The sequence below is a fragment of the Acipenser ruthenus genome, chromosome 6 (assembly GCF_902713425.1).
Source record: "Acipenser ruthenus chromosome 6, fAciRut3.2 maternal haplotype, whole genome shotgun sequence".
Classification (NCBI taxonomy): domain Eukaryota; kingdom Metazoa; phylum Chordata; class Actinopteri; order Acipenseriformes; family Acipenseridae; genus Acipenser; species Acipenser ruthenus.
In genome coordinates, this window is record NC_081194.1 from 7,819,572 (window position 1) to 7,836,908 (window position 17,337).

The 17,337-nt window shown below is 39.9% G+C and overlaps 1 protein-coding gene across 5 annotated transcripts in view; it reads left to right on the forward strand.

Moving 5' to 3' along the window:
• Positions 1–281: 281 nt before the first annotated feature.
• LOC117411023 (latent-transforming growth factor beta-binding protein 1) overlaps positions 282–17,337 on the forward strand; it is a 141,125-nt gene continuing 124,069 nt past the window's right edge. For 4 of the 5 annotated variants that reach the window (XM_034018022.3, XM_059024886.1, XM_034018023.3 and 1 more), the window contains exons 1-3: positions 282–1,044; positions 2,376–2,446; positions 11,365–11,935. In XM_034018022.3, the coding sequence (XP_033873913.3) occupies positions 644–1,044; positions 2,376–2,446; positions 11,365–11,935 (1,043 nt within the window). In that variant the 5' untranslated portion in view covers positions 282–643. The remainder of the gene's footprint in view (positions 1,045–2,375; positions 2,447–11,364; positions 11,936–17,337) is intronic. The other variant, XM_034018026.3, reaches the window with a different exon arrangement.

Below are 17,337 nucleotides of genomic sequence, written 5' to 3' on the forward strand. Positions count from 1 at the left end.
GTATTATTTTTTCATTCAATGTTACTGTGTGATGACTGAGTAATGAATACACATGTTGTTCGACTCATGTTATTCTCACAGTACAGTAGTTGCCCCAGAATAACTGTGTTTGCTGGAGTGCAATACATTTAAAGTTAAAACCGAATTCCCAGCCCAACATGCGTGTTCCAATGAGTCTCTGTGCCTGACGTCATGTCTGTCAGGGATTGGCTGTTCGGATCTGACGCTAACTCCAGCCCTAACACAGAGAAACTCTTTAAAGACTTTCAAGCTGCACAACCAGCTAAAATATTACACACAGATATAGCCAGGGCAGCCGTAACATCTGCTGTTCACCGCCCTATACCCCAGTTTTGTGATAAATTCGTGTGTTTCAGTTTTCTTTTTTTATATAAAAAAATAGAAATAAAAAAATCTATAAAGGTGTTTATGCGCAGTGATTAAGTTTATACAGTTTTTTTTTTACCACATACTATATGTGTGCATTTAAGAAAGTAATATAAAACAATACAAACAAAAAATAAAGATATTGATTGAAAATATCGGGATACAGCAACCTGTGAAAAACAAGCACAAAGGGATTTTACAAGGACATTTACATTAGTCTTCTTTTTTTCTGTTTTAATATTTTGAAGGAACGCTTATGGAAATGACTTGGATCAGACTGAACATTTTGCTTTCCATAGGTATATTTTCTTCACCGGCATTTACCTCCACAGATAATGGAGGATTCAAAAGGTACACCACCTACGTAGTGCAGCCGGGACAGGCTGGTACGGGCAGCCGGCACATCAGCACCATTTCCCGGACAGGGTCCGCTGGGCAGCCGCACTCTTATAACATGGAACTTACAGCCAGTTACAGCAGCCAGGTCCGGACCCGCAGGATGGGAAAACAGACGAGCCCCAGTGTGCAGCTCCACCAGGAGACTAAATTCAGCCCCAGCGTGCAGTTCCATCAGCAGCACCACCAGATTCGCCACTCCAGCCACAGCAGTAACATCCCCACTGTGCAGCTCCAGAAACACCAATTTAAAACTTCAGGGTAAGACTACGAGGAGGGTACCCCCGACTTTAGTGACTACTAAACATCAGGGCTAATTACTATTACTAAAAAAACAAGTCAGCCCATTTGGCTTACTTGTTGTGATTCCCCGGGGCAGCAGTAGCAGTCTACAAACTGACCACGGTCAATACATAACAAATAGTAAAACACAGAGCTCCCCTTTGCTTTGGTGCAAATGTTCACACGCATCATTAAACTACTACTAGGGTCAAACCCTGGTACTATTGTAAAGGGACGCGACCTTTCTCGTATAGCGGCCCTTTTATTTGAACTCCTAATATATATTCATTGTAGAAAGGCAATCTGTCGCACAGCGCGTCCCGTCGACATAGGTACCTGCACTAATACACTTTTCTTTAAGTTTGGTTGTTATTAAACGGACTCTGGCTACACTGTAGAGTTGAACAAAACTAACTGACTTGTGTTAATTTTCCTTTGTACTGCAGCTATACCATTCTTTCTTGAAAACACTTCTAATTTTAAACTATATCTAAATGGAATGGCTCGGGACAGTTATGTTTCCATTTAGAGCTACGTTTTTTGGTTCCAGGACAGTTCCTGAAAGCCCAAATCATAAATTAAGAATGTGAATATGAATGGGTTGTTATTATTATTATTATTATTATTATTATTATTATTATTATTATTATTATAAAGTATATTTAATTTGATAACTGATGTAAACAAATATCCAGAACTTTTGATTTGGGTCTTGATGCTGTAACATAATAAGTGGTGTGTTTTTTATTCTTCAAAATTTTCAAAAAATGTATTATTAACACATATGTTTTGCTCCCCATCTGAAAATTGTAGAAGCTTCTATAAGGCACGCACAATCACCCTTATGAATGGATGTATCCATTATACTATGTGTATCTGATTAGTAAAACAAAACCAATACAACACAGAATATTGTGTTGTGTGAATGCTATCCACACACCTGAGGCTTTTAACTTATAAAATACTTACTGAAGTATCGCAATAAACTGCAGTATACTGTAGTGTTTTGGATGTGCAGGGATGTATTTAAAACATAATGTTAAACACTCATTCACGCTGAATTTACTGTGTAAGTACTGTCGTACTGTTTTATATATATAGGGCTAGGCTATGTTTTTATAAAGGTGTGTTGAACGTCAAATGCCGAGTGAAATATTACTACATGTTCCTGAAATTAACACATAGGTAGATATTTTAGACAGTTTTTTGTTGTATATTTCAGTAGATATCAGTCATTTACTGTGTAGTACCGTACAGCCTTTGCTCTGTCTCAAGTGCCTTCCCCCCCCCCCCCCTTGGTGTTGTTGCAGTGTGAATGTCTGTGGAGGGCAGTGCTGTCAAGGCTGGAGTAAAGCCCCCGGCTCGCAGAGATGCACCAAACGTGAGTATGAAGGCCACGTGCTGCTTCATTCTCATTCTTCTAGGGGCAGTTGCACTTTCAGTGGAACTCTTGCCTCATTACATTTTTATGTACTATGTATTTAAGAAATGCAAAGGGAAAGCAGGCATTTTTTATCAGCTTTTAACTATTTAATGACAGACGAAACCTCATTATTACATTTGTTTTGGGGAGGGGGGGAGGGCAAGTTTACAGCTTTGTTAAATTATTAATATTGTTTTGCTGTTCTCATCTATATCCCTTTGCTTAGTTGTCGGAAGTGTTTTAGTTGAAACTTGGCATATCTGTTTTTGCTGGGTTTATCCCTACAGGGGTATATTGTAACCACGCCTATGTACCTATTTTATATATCTATCCATCTATCTGTCTATTTAGAGAATTGATTATCAAGTTGTGAATGGACATCCATCAGCCCAATTTCTTGAGACTAAGCGGATTCAGAATCTAGCTCGTGACTTTCTTTATTGAGTTCTCTTTTTTGACTGGTTGGGCTCATGATAGCTAGATGAAAGGAACTTGTTATCTGAATTTCATGAAATTGTGCCAGAAGTTTTTTTCACACACTGTGCGTGTAGGAATTGTGACAGAACTTTGTACTGTATGTACATTTTTTTTTTACCACAAATATTGGTGATACAGTACTTATGCATGACTTCTGGCTTTTGAAAAGTTACAATATGCATGTCATTGCGTACAATTTTGTAACTCGGCACATGTGAGTCAACCTAGGTGCTCTATTATTTTTTTAGGGGGTCTTTGTGGTCTTTTGCCATAGAGACAGGGACAGGGAATGAAGTAGCCATAGGAACGCTGTTATTGCATACTAACTTATATCACGCTATACAGCGTAGTCATGATTTATTAATATAAAACATGTTCTAGTGTGCAGTTTTAATCATCCTGGGCTGTGTGAGCACCACTTCTAAAAAACATCTGTGTCAATGCAGGGAGTGGTTGTCGACGGATAGTTGAAACCTCAACTCTAGTTCATATTTACAACATGAATTTTATTGGACAGGCTAAAGAAATCTCCCTGGTAGTCTAGCAGTGTGTCAATAAAATTACATTTCCTGTTGAATTTCCTTGAAACAAATCAAATATATACTTTCTACACTATTAATAAAGAGTACAGTGCATTTGAGGGATCTGTTTAGCTAATTGTGAGCATGTGGAGGAATTACTATGTTAGTTAATACAATGAATGTGACCAGTTAGCAGATAATAAGTTAATGACTACTCTATTACATTTGCCCTGTTGGATTGCTGAGAAGTATAACAAAAAACATTGCATTCTATGCTGAAGTCTTACTAGTTTTGCAACTTATTTATTTCTGATGCAACTGAACTGGTGCAAACATTCAACTTTCTACATTGCTACTAAATAGTAAAAAAAACCAAAACAAAACATAGGAGCACTTTGTATATATTATAAGATCTACAGTCATTATAAAGAAAACATTGTTTGCAAAAATAACCCCGGAGGGCCCCATGTTTATACCTCTTCTTCTTCAAAACTAAAGCAAATGCAGAAATTGAGGTCTTGGGAAAGAATGTCTAGTACTTCAATTGTAAGCCTTTATTTCCCCACTGTCACAGTTCCGAGTCTGTTAGATGCAAGCTGTGTACAGAAGGCTACGGGGGATTTAGCCAAGGCAAGCATCTACTTCAGTGAAAGGTCTTGTTGACACGGGCAGGGCATGCCTGGAGGGTTTGGAAGTGAACCAGTTTCTGATTCCTCCAGTGACAGTGGCTTGATTTTAGAAAATAATTCCCTCTGACTCACAAGAGAAAGCAATGGGTGTTCAGAATTGCTCTGGGTTAATAATAACTCCCACATTTACTATACAAATTATTTTTTCATGAGGCTAAATGGCTTGTTTTGTGTTGTCTTCAATGGTAACCTTGTGTAACAGAATGTATTGAATGTTTGTAGCCTCATTAACTGTAATAAATACATCCTGCAGTTTACAGAACAAGTTCACCATGTAATAACTACCTTATTCCTCCGAATTTAAGACGCAGACCAAATTTACCAGCCTCAATTTGAGGAAAAAATATCAAATAAATATGCATTTACAAAGATACAACATCAATTACGTTGTTGTATCGTACAAAACTGACACGAAACAGCTGCACACTGTATAATACTTAAGATGGCGCCTCTGTTTGTACACACACCACCACTCACTTACAGCATCACACATCCTGGCAACAGCAAGCACGATACAACACTCCACGGCATCAGGCAACATGTAACCCGGCAACCACAACAGCATTGAACTGTGGTATTGCTTGGCATGTCGAAAATTACGGGGGTCTGATCAGCATTTCCGATGGTACTGTTTGTTAGAAATGCTGAAATTGTAAACGTTTCTCTTGGAATTCCTCAGGAAGCTAATGACGCTTCTTTGAAGATGGTTGCCTGTATGTAACGGATGATATAAGATCAGGCACTACCGTTCTGGTTTGTCTTTTCTCGACAGTCAGTCACTTTGCTGTCTGTGTACTCGGATAGTCACGTCTTTTGTTGGTAATTTTAATACACGCATCACTATACTGTATTTGAATTCAAGACGCAGGCTATTTTTGAGAAGCAAAAAATGGTTAAAAAAGCATGTTTTAAATTCAAAGGAACACGGTATTTGTTTATTGATTATTTTACTGTAGTAATATGTACTTTAAGATGCCCGGATCAGAATTTAGACTGGGATTAAACATTGCAAATTACAGCTATAGAAACTGAAGGGGGATGAAGGAACGTCTGTAGAGGTTCAGTACTGTACTTTGACCATTGGCACATAAGTTCCTTGTGTTCCTGAGCGATTCAGGATGTGTTGAAAGATTAGGGGCCCTCTGTACAAAGTGATCAGTGTACTCATGTATTTCGGGAGTAATTCAGGATGCACTTAATGCCATAATGGAGTTACTGCTTTCCCAGGAAGGAAACAACAGGGTGTCTATGTTAAAAGTTGCAACTATTCTGTAATTTCAATAGAAAATAAATATGTGCATGGTTCTGTTAACGACAGACCCACAAGGCCATCTTCACAAACACTATTACCAAAAGAAGTCAACTGAAATCTAGTGAAAATAAATAGAAACAAGTCAATTTGAAGTTTTTTTCACTTCATCCGAGTGAAGCTCCATTCCAGTATCACAGTCTAGGTTACAATGACCTTGCTTTTTCATGTTTTGGGAGAATAAAGGTTGTCTCACCACCTGTATTTTTATTTAACCTTTGCATGTGCTTTTGATGAAAGAAATTATTCAGCATTGGTGTTGACAGGCCGCACGGACATGCAGATTTATTTTCAACACAGGCCGACACTAGGGTACCAGCAGTGGTAATCCTAGTGCCGAATTTCATAAACAAAATAAAACAAAACAAAGCTAAAAATAAAAGTTTGCCACACAAAATGGCGAGCATTAGTCCCACTAAAAGGAATGTCCAGCTCCAGGAGCCTACTACTCTACGGTAACCCTCTCTATACTGTTTGGGATCCCTAAACTGACCTACTACTGTTGCTTCAGAAGTCCCGGCCTCCCAGCAACTCCAGGTCCTTGTGACGGTCCTGGCTGAGCAGCTTCACAGGCACCGTCCTGCAGTCAAGGGGTTCCGTAGTAGTTGTCCTGCAGAGCGGACGCTCTCCTCCTTGATGTAAACAATCAAGCTTGTAGCCTCGAACTGTGAAACAGACCATTTTCGAACTCCGCGCAGCATCCCCGGGGACGCTCCCCGCCAATCTGGACCTCCTGATCCACTCAGCGCTGTCGAGCCTCACTGCCCAATCGGTTGCCCAGCAACGCGTCACAGCTGCACACACTTGCGCAGGAACCAGCAACAGGGCTCGCTGTCACAGATGCTTATTCCAGTTTGTCCTTCACTGCTACAGTTGCTGGCCTCTGTTTGTGAAAATCACATACATAGTAAGGCATATATGGAAAACTGTCTTTTATATCACAAATGCAAGCTCTTTGTTGAAAAGAAAAAAACAAAAATCTCAACCGCTAATATTTTAATTAGGTATCTAAAAAGGCAATTATAGTTCAATCAAAAATGCTGTTGAAGTACCATTAAATACCACATAGACTATGTAAATAAGTATGAAAAATCTCCTTTGAAGTGATAACTACATATGACTAGTAAAATCTAAGAATGACACGATGTTCCGTAAAAATACAGCTTTTTACATCAGACATTAAAATTGTGTTTAGTCTCCAGTTTTTCTTAAATGCAGCACATACATACCAAACATTTTCTTCATGCACAGCCAAATCATGCCAAAAGCAGAATACCTTATCTACCAAGGGACATTTATATTTGATGTTCTGGTATGAAAAATAATTTAGACATTATAGGAGTTGGGCAGGCAGACTATTCCCTTATGCAAAAAGCAAATGTGTATAGCCAACAATCTTACATAGACAAGGTGGGCCCACTTTATCAAGAGTTATTAGGAGATCCATTACAATAGGCATATGCATAGGAGCTGAACCATGTGACTTTGCCGTATATCTGTTCAATAGCAGTAAGCTGACTGTTTGCTGTAAAACTGTAAGAAGCACAGAGTATCCCAATGTGCACCTGCAACTGGGTGTGATAGGGGAAGACTAGGGCTGCAGAGGATGATAACATGATAACATTTCTAAGGCACCAGTTTACGAGCAGCAGTGTGGAGTAGTGGTTAGGGCTCTGGACTCTTGACCGGAGGGTCAGGGGTTCAATACCAGGTGGGGGACACTGCTGCTGTACCCTTGAGCAAGGTACTTTACCTAGATTGCTCCAGTAAAAACCCAACTGTATAAATGGATAATGGTATATAAAAATAATGTGATATCTTGTAACAATTGTAAGTCGCCCTGGATAAGGGCGTCTGCTAAGAAATAAATAATAATAATAATGATATCCCAAACTCACAATGCAGGTGGCGTGCAAGTTTTGTATCAAACAAGGATTGCACAGGATTAAAAGGGTGGAGGGTGTGCTCCCTTTATAAGAAACATTTTGAAATCAAGGCTGGTGTGGACCTGTTTTCACATGCACCCCGTTCAAGACTCCTTCCCTACAAATTCCATATGAAATCCACTTGGTGGTACTCACTGGTATATTAAATAAAGGCTAGCGTGGCAAGCGCAGTATCTGTTTGCCTAAGGCTCCAGACTTTTATTATACTGAACATCTCTATGGGATACTCCTCCCAATCTTGTTCAAAATAGTCCATGAGTTGAGGCTGTGCTCGCAACTATGTTGCAGAGGCACACCAGAATAGGAAATTGACTCACTTTCACAAAGCCGTGACATGCATCTAATAAAGTCTAGCATGTTTGTGTAGTTGTAAAACGTTCTAATATTGAACTGCATGCCACATCTGATATGAGGCGAGTGGAGCAGGTGTGTGATAAGGCTGCCTATCACTGATGGCATCTCGCTTTGAAAAGGCTTCTGTACAGTTTTGTAAGCAGTGAGGAATGATATTAGAAAGGGCTTTTCTAATAATCCTCAAAGCACAAGGCAATCTGTGTAATGCTAGTGTGATAAAAACTAATAGGCCTAGATGATTATGTAAACCCATAATATTAGGGGCTCATTTATATTGGGGATCTTAATAATAAAAAAAAGATAGCATTGAAGCACCTGCACTGGGAGCTCCTGGTTCTTTAATGCTTTGCAATCCATTTACTTTAGCATTAGCGATCACTGGTCCAATGTTTCTTGTGCTGGAAGATCTTTTGGCTGTTGCTGCTGCTTCCTGGTACGCTATTACTTCCTGTTCTTTAAGGTAATTTCCCTTCAGTAATCCTACAGCACAGGAAGTAATCTGTTATAAAAGGTGTATACCCCCAAAACAAAGGAAAAAACTAAATCAAAATACAAGAGGGACCAGTCATATTATTGACAGAATACTGACGCCAATTAAAACACTAGGTGAACATAATATATCAATTAAGAAAGCACTGAATTTTATATTGTTGAATTTGAAGCGACAGCATAGGTCCCTATTAGAACAACGTCAGTATTTAAAACTAATAAGTACAATTTCAAGATAGAAAAAGTTAAGTTATTGTTTTGCCCTTTTATTCCTTTAAGATAAAGCGGTAAATAAAATAATAATTAAAAAAATTTTTTAAAAGACTTGGCAGCTGTGCTGAACTAAATAATTAACTTCTGCCCAAATGGGAAGGTGTATTTCTCCTGTGCGTCCTGATAAAATGGTGGAGCCATATGCCAAATAGAAATATTTCCTGTGGGAAGTGGAAGCTCTTTGGATTCAATGCAGACTCAAGTAGGTCAGCTTAACTATAAATACTGTTGCTGTAGAAACGTTTTTAAAAAGCACAACAAAAAGAGACTTATCAGAGGAGCCAGATTTAGGTCAATACTGTGCAATTCTTTAATCCATTAGGCTATATACTAGGCATTAAGGACTGATAATGCGTCCCAAAGCGGAACTTATGTTTGAGTGCGTCCTTCAATTACAATGCTTTTTTCCCATTTGTTTTGATCTTCCATTTCAGTATCCAGTGGTGTAAATTAAAATCCAATAAGTTACTAGTGAGTACTGAGCACTCTCAAGTTACTCCATGTTAATATACAGTATTTGAGAGAATAGGGTACAGGATTTAGGGCCATATTTTCAAAGCGTTTTCACCATTCTTTACTGAAAGAAGACAAAATCATGTTAATGTTACAAAATAAAAAACAAAATGCTTTGAGAGTGCTGAAGAGAACCTGAAGTATATTACTTAAAAATGAACAGATGTTTTACTCAAAAAATAGGAGTAAACACTTTGAAAATATGGCCCTAAATTCTCTGCCCTAGAATATAATATTTTGTCAAATATTATATATTGCTCAATGCTCAATACCCATCTTGTAATCTTGTCTTGTATCAGAGCTGGTCTCTACAAGCGTCCCCCAATCAGGATCTGTGGAAGCATTTTGTGTGGTGCATGTACTGTATGCGGCAGACTGTTTTGTTTGGTTCAGCTTCTAGGAGAGTGCTACTGATTAAATATGGAGAGCTATTTCCCCAACCTGGGGCCATGCACTAATCCCCTTCACATGATAGTGTAATAAAAATACTTTATGGAAGCAAAGGAAGAAGTTGGTTAGGGTACAAATCATGTTTCAAATGTTTACATCCTGGAATTTTTAGGCATTTCAAACATATCTGTGTCTGATCCAACAGCGAAATACTGCAGTTTACGTTTGTTTATGAATGTCATTGTTTGATGTGAATGAACAGGGAAAAAAAATGTAATATAAAAAAAAAGACTGGAAAGAAATGTAATCAAACACTAAAGACATTACATTGTGGTTGCATATGCCATCAATAAAGAAAATAATTCCTCAGCCGTGGTGTAGGGTAATGAATCAATGCACAGTGTTTTCAAATGCCCACAGGCAATGTGATGGACAAATCCTTACCAGGGCTTTGATAAATGTGTGCCTCATAAAACCGGTTTCCTGTCCAGGGGACTTAGAGAACGTACGGCGGTGGAGTTAAACTACAGCCCCATAACAGAGGACGAAGAAAGGAAGTCGAAATGATTACTTCTTATGTTGGTGCTTGTAGCTGCAGGGCTTTCTGTATTATTAAAGAATGTGTGCTCCATTGTAATGCACGAAGCTGGAACTGCGGTAATCACAGGCTAACTGCAGGGCTCCTATAAAAATCCAGAACAAGATGCTGTGGCCTCTGCTCTGACGTATGATGTCATAAGTTTAACGGCAGTGCAGTTTATTAGAGAGCCTGTTATTGCTAATTATTGTCAGATGGTAAATTTAAACAGGGTTATTTGCTGTGCCGGGGATCTTAGCAGGATTTATATATATGTTATTTTTTTTTTTCTCATACCTTTGTAGTTAATAAAAGCATTTACAGAATATGTGAAAAGGGACTTTTTTGTTAACCATGCAATTATTAACAGCAATTACATGTTTACAATATAAGGATACCAAATATCTTTTAGTGGTATTGCTGTCTTCAGTTGGTGAACAATCTGAGCTGTTACACACATTTGAAGTAAACATGTGAAATCTACAATAAATAGGTCCTGACGGCCATCAGAAATGGTTAATTTTGGATACATTTGTACAAATACACAGTTAATTTTGTTTTTTATTAAAGTGCTGTAAGTTAGCGGGGCTCCCGAGTGGCGCATCCAGTAAAGGCGCTCCGCACAGGATGTGCCCTATACCTATAGCCTGGAGATCGCAGGTTCGAATCCAGGCTATGTCACAGCTGACCGTGACCGGGAGTTCCTAGGGGGCGGCGCACAATTGGCTGAGCGCTGCCCGGGTAGGGAGGGCTTAGGTCGGCAGGGGAATCCACGGCTCACCGCGCATCAGCGACCCCTGTGGCCGATAGGGCGCCTGTGGCTCTGCAGCGGAGCCGCCAGATCTGTGTTGTCCTCCGGCACTATAGGTCTGGTGGCATTGCTGTGGATCTGCAGTGCGAAAAATGACGGCTTGGCAGGAGCACGTTTCGGAGGACGCGTGTTCCAGCCTCCGTTTCCCGAGTCGGCGCGGGGGTTGTGAGCGGTGAGCCGGGGATACAGATAATAATTGGGCATGCTAAATTGGGGTGAAAATCGGGGTAAAATAATAAAAATAAATAAATAAATAAATAAATAAAAAAAAGTGCTGTAAGTTTTTTTGGGGCGATTTCAATTTCACCTGTGTTATTGTACAGCGCCTTGGGGTGATTTGCCATGAAAGACACTATAGAAATGTAATATTGTATGTTAATGGTTGCAGGTACGAGAATAGTTTGATTTCTATAAGCTATAGGCTACACTAATTACTTAAGCCTGTAGTATTAATACTAATCACTTTTGTATGAGTTTTTGTATGCATTGCATGAAATACAAATGGTTGTCTGTCTTTCACGTTGCAGCCAACTGTAAGCCACCATGCCTGAATGGGGGGATGTGCCTGCGGCCCCAGCTCTGCGTGTGCAAACCAGAGACGAAAGGAAAAGCGTGCGAGCAGAAGACTGTACCTCCACACTCCCCTCCTCATCACCCGGGGGACCGACAGGACACTGTGCCCCCCCAGAGACCCATCCCACAGCAAACCTCCCAGCACAGCGTGATCTCCCAGAGACCCATCCCACAGCAACCCTCCCAGCACAGCATGATCCCCCAGAGACCCATCCCACAGCAAACCTCCCAGCACAGCGTGATCTCCCAGAGACCCATCCCACAGCAACCCTCCCAGCACAGCGTGATCCCCCAGAGACCCATCCCCCAGCAAACCTCCCAGCACAGCATGATCCCCCAGAGACCCATCCCACAGCAAACCTCCCAGCACAGCGTGATCCCCCAGAGACCCATCCCCCAGCAAACCTCCCAGCACAGCGTGTTCCAGGGCAGGCAGGTCGCTCAGCAAACCAACAACGGTGCCCAGATGACTCTGACAGTGAAGCAGCAGCCTGCTGCCGTCATCCCCCAGCAAGTCCAGCAGCAGTAAGTTGTGCTTTATTATAACTAAGATTTTAACAGATATGGAAAAAAAAACACATACACACACACACAAATACATTAAACCAATGTTTATCCTATAAGAAATGCTGAGACTACTACTTATTTTGTGCTCATTAGCTAAAGTTGAAGGTTTGTGAAGAGGGTCCAGTCAGTGTGTTTCATATCCTGGTATTATTCTATTAGATTACTGTTTAACCTTAGCAGTGCCACAGCAGTGCAATTCAAGAGTTTTTCCATGGCCTTTTTATTTATTATCCAATTAGAGTCATTGATTCCATGCCGGTAGAGAACGCTGGATGCCCTTCAAGCCTTGGTTTCTAAAGCCACTTTGTGGCTTGGAACTTCGTTTCAGGAGACTAGGTTTCAGGCCACTGCAAGGCACACCATGGGAGATTTGGGGTTTGATACAGCAAAGCTGCCTCAAACTAGATCTCCCGGTCTCCTGGAACCATGTTTCAAGCTACTGTTCCTGAAAACGTGGCTTTGTGTTCCCTCAGCTTTACTTATTGGAGATTTGTCAGTTTCATTGTTTATGTTTGATAGCTCCCAAGCTGTCTTTAACTTTTATTGCATGTGAATATAAACAGCTTTCAAGGGCTTTTCTGTTAGCCGGACATGCGGAGGGGTAAGTTAACATTTATATTGGCTTTGTTGTGGGTCCCCTGTCATTACCTTATACTGCGGGTGACGTGCTAATCAGATTGGATACAGCAACAACTTTTCTATGTCAAGAATATTTTTGTGCTGATTTTCAGGATATAGGATATGGCAGTGTAACGTAAATTACTAAATAAACCTTCTCTTGACTGCTATTTACAGTAGACCTGAAATATCTGTCTCCAAGCAACAGCCTTCACGTTTGTAAGTGCCACATGAATACAATCATATGTTTTTTATTGTATGTCATAAAAAAAAAAAAAAAAAAATTATATTCAGGTCGCTTTTAAAAGATACAGGGTGCAGATTTTCTATAAGTTCCGAAAATAGATGTCATTGAGTGGAATAAAATAAAAATAGAATTATGCAACATCTGTACTGTTTTAAATATCACTGAGAACTGTGGCTTTTCTTGAAAAGCTACTCTGTTTAACTTTATCATTTATATCATGTAAAGCTGAATGCTGAACAGCAACACAATGAACCAGAAGGTGTCCTAAGGGGCTGATATGATCGGTCTAATAGAACTCTGCATTATGCTCAGCAATGTCTTTGGTGACCAGCAAAGCAGAAAGGTCTTTAACAGTGCATGTACTTTTTGTTGTTGTAGCGTTTCGAATGATTGCATAGCAGTAATGAACACATGGTCCTGTACATTATCTGCTATATGAGGATAGCAAATACTCTCACAATACTTCTTGCGATCCTCGAATCTGCAACAATGTGTTTTTTATTGCTGAAGTGTTCAACATCTGTGGCTTGCATTCACTGTACCGGGTGGCATTTGGTATAAAACTGATTTTCTTCTGGTCACAGGCTGACCTCCTGTACATCCGAGAACACATAAAGTCATACAGTAGTTACAAGTTTAGACAGCTTTGCTGCTTTAGCTCTTTCAGTGTGAACTTTTATTAGTTTTGGGTAGTTCAGAGAGTAGTGCCATTCACGCTGAATGTATAGTAGGCCTACTGTGTGTTGTATGTTACAGCTCTGCAGCAATGGAAAGTTTTATCATGACTGGCTGTATATTTATGCAATTCAGATATACCATTTCCTTTTCAGTGTTAGATAGTTTATTATTGTTTGCAGCATGTGCTTGTGATGAGCTTAGTATAAGCTAACACAATAACACCATCTTTTTTTAACCACTCTCCCTGTCCCTTTGTTAATACAGATAAGTGATAATAAAACAAGAAGACATGACGGGTTTGTTCAGCTCATAGGGTCAAGTATTACACCCCAAGGCAGCAGGTGGCAAGCTTTCAGTAACATATACTATCTGGGGCTCCCGAGTGGCGCATCCGGTAAAGGCGCTCCGCGTCAAATGCAGGATGCGCCTTATAGCCTGGACATCACTGGTTCGATTCCAGGCTGTTCCATTGCCGACCGTGGACAGGTTCTCCCAGGGGGTGGCACACAATTGGCCGGGGTGGAGGGCTTAGGTCGGCCAGGGTGTCCTTGGCTCACCGCATACCAGCGACCCCTGTGGTCTGGCCGGGCTCCTGCAGGCTTGCCCAGAGCTGCGTTTGTCCTCCGACTCTGTAGCTCTGAGGTGGCTGCATGGTCAGCCTGCAGTGTGTAAAGAAGCGGGCGGCTGACGGCACACGCTTCGGAGGACAGTGTGTGTTCATCTTCGCCCCTCCCGAGTCAGCCAAGGGTGGTAGCGGTGAGCTAAACCTAAAAATAATTGGACATTCTAAATTGGGAGAAAATAATAAAAGAATTGCCGACTACTACATTTTAATATAAAAAAAAACAAACATATACTCTCTGTGATTAAAAAATAATAGTAATTGAAGCTGAAATTTTGTTGGCTAGGTTGTCCATTGTGCATTTAGGAATTTATTTTCATATGGATGTGGAACTTAATTGCGTAACTTACGCTAGGGAATGGGACCATTTTGTTTAGGAAAATAGCAATTACCATGATGGGGTGGTAATCAAGAAAGAGAAGAGATGAGACATATGAGAGCTTTTCATGTCAAGGCAAAGGCGCACTCTAATCTGCTTTATTCAAGGCCCTTAGAAAGACATGGGCTGTCTGAAACTAAGTGTGATGCGATAGATTGTTGACTGTGCCTTGCCAAATTTAAAGGAGCTTCAGTTTTTTTTTAACTAAAGAGGAATATGCATAATAAAAGCCAGATGTTGTACAGCATATCAGAACAATAAATGCAGTACTTAGCTTCTGTCATGAGTACAATATTACTGTTTATCACACATACAGTATATCAAGTTAATTTGTTTCCTCGGAAATTGGTTTGCAGAACTAACTGTATCAATCTTAATTCAATTACGGGAAATGCTGATACATTTATGTAAAATAATTAAGCAAACATGGAGCAATTTTACCTGAAGTGAATACCACTAAAAAGTTAGTTGGAATTGGGATCCTAATACCCTGAAACACATGAAAGTAGAGAGGAGATGGAGTGCTCCCATCAAACTGATAGTGCTGGGGAATGATAGCTGGGCTTTCATTGTATTTCGCATTTGCTGCATGGATTAGTATTCTACCATACCAATAATTTATGGATATCACTAGACCTGGATTCGGAACGTCTGTACAGAAGGAAGACCTAGTGCTAGCATGTTAGGTTATAGGGTACATATAAACTACCAGTGAACCCTGTTCCTACATGGTTACTAATGGTGAACTAATTTCCCTATAAGTACACCTGGTAATTACCTGAGTTATTGCAATGTAATTACATGCGCATGGTCATGGCCTTTAATTCTATAGTGACACTCTGAGGAATCCTCCTGTATCACTCATTCTCAATCGCCTGTGTAGTTAAGGACCATCTATTCAGAAAGAGCACTAGAAAGATACTCCCTTGAGCAGTCGTTACAAGCATGTTTGACTGTTTTCTTAGACCACTCCTTCCCCCTCTGAGTTCAGTGTTGTAAGCGAGCCACGCGGATTTCATGTTGATCAAGCAATCCCGGTTCCTTCCCAGAGCCCTCTCTGGGTCTCATCAGGATTTGCTGTGATGGGCTGTGTGAAGTACACCTGTTGCTCGGCTGGCACTGGTCTCGGTGCCACAAGAGGCGCCAACAGACTCTTGGACCTTTCCGTCAAAGCCTGGGAGAAGTTTGGAATTAAGATTTAGATCTGAAAAATAACATGTGCAAATGATGTATGAGTGGAACTGGTCCAAAGCATGCAGCCTTGAGGAACGCTACTGGACATGTTAGGGGCCAACAAAAGCTCTCCTGTACTGCATCATGAAATTTTTTGGAAGTTTTTTTTTTTTTTTTTTCTTCTTTCTACTTTTCTGTTTAAAAAAAAAATGATTGGAATTCAGTAATGGTGAGCAGTAATCGGGCAGTGCTTCCCAGACTGCCTTGCAAAGGAATTTTAACCCCCACCCCCGATTAAGAGATGAGAAAGCCCATCGGGTGCTCCAACATCTATGTCATTTGCTGGTAAAATGACCTTTATATATACAGCTCTGGAAAAAATTAAGAGACCACTGCAAAATTATCAGTTTCTCTGGTTGTACTATTTATAGGTATGTGTTTGGGTAAAATGAACATTTTTGTTTTATTCTATAAACTACTGACAACATTTCTCCCAAATTCCAAATAAAAATATTGTCATTTAGAGCATTTATTTGCAGAAAATGACAACTGGTCAAAATAACAAAAAAGATGCAGTGTTGTCAGACCTCGAATGATGCAAAGAAAATAAGTTCATATTAATTTTTTAAACAACACAATACTAATGTTTTAACTTAGGAAGAGTTCAGAAATCAATATTTGGTGGAATAACCCTGATTTTCAAGCACAGCTTTCATGCGTCTTGGCATGCTCTCCACCAGTCTTTCACATTGATGTTGGGAGACTTTATGCCACTCCTGGCGCAAAAATTCAAGCAGCTCGGCTTTCTTTGATGGCTTGTGACCATCCATCTTCCTCTTGATCACATTCCAGAGGTTTTCAATGGGGTTCAGGTCTGGAGATTGGGCTGGCCATGACAGGGTCTTGATCTGGTGGTCCTCCATCCACACCTTGATTGACCTGGCTGTGTGGCATGGAGCATTGTCCTGCTGGAAATCCTCAGAGTTGGGGAACATTGTCAGAGCAGAAGGAAGCAAGTTTTCTTCCAGGACAACCTTGTACTTGGCTTTTGAAAAAAAGGCAGTATGTAAACCTTTTTGTTTGTGTGTTGAAAACTGTTGTGTTTTTATCGGTAAACGGCTTAGCCATCCATTTTAGGTAGAGCTGAAAGAAAAAGTTTAGTTAGCTCTCCAAAATGGATTTAGGCTTTTGTATTGTTTTGTTTTATTTTTCTGTAACTAATAAAAACGGCACGAAAGTGCTATTTAAACTTCAATTCTTTGTGTCTTGATCTGCTTAAAAAAGGGCTATCGAACCTTGAAAGTAGTGCAGTCGTTCACTATATATATATATATATATATATATATATATATATATATATATATATATATATATATATTGTGAGAGAGAGAGAGACAGAGAGAGAGAGAGAGAGAGAGAGAGAGAGAGAGAGAGAGAGAGAGAGCTGAAATATATTTAGTCTACCTTTCAAAAACTATTGGGACATGTTGCATCTTTCAAATGGTAGTATACTGTAAACCTACACCTTTTATTAGCAAAAAACAAAAAACAAACTAACTATATATATATATATATATATATATATATATATAGTTTTTTTAATTGCTAAAAACAGCTGTGGCTCTTATTGAAGGGCAGCGTTT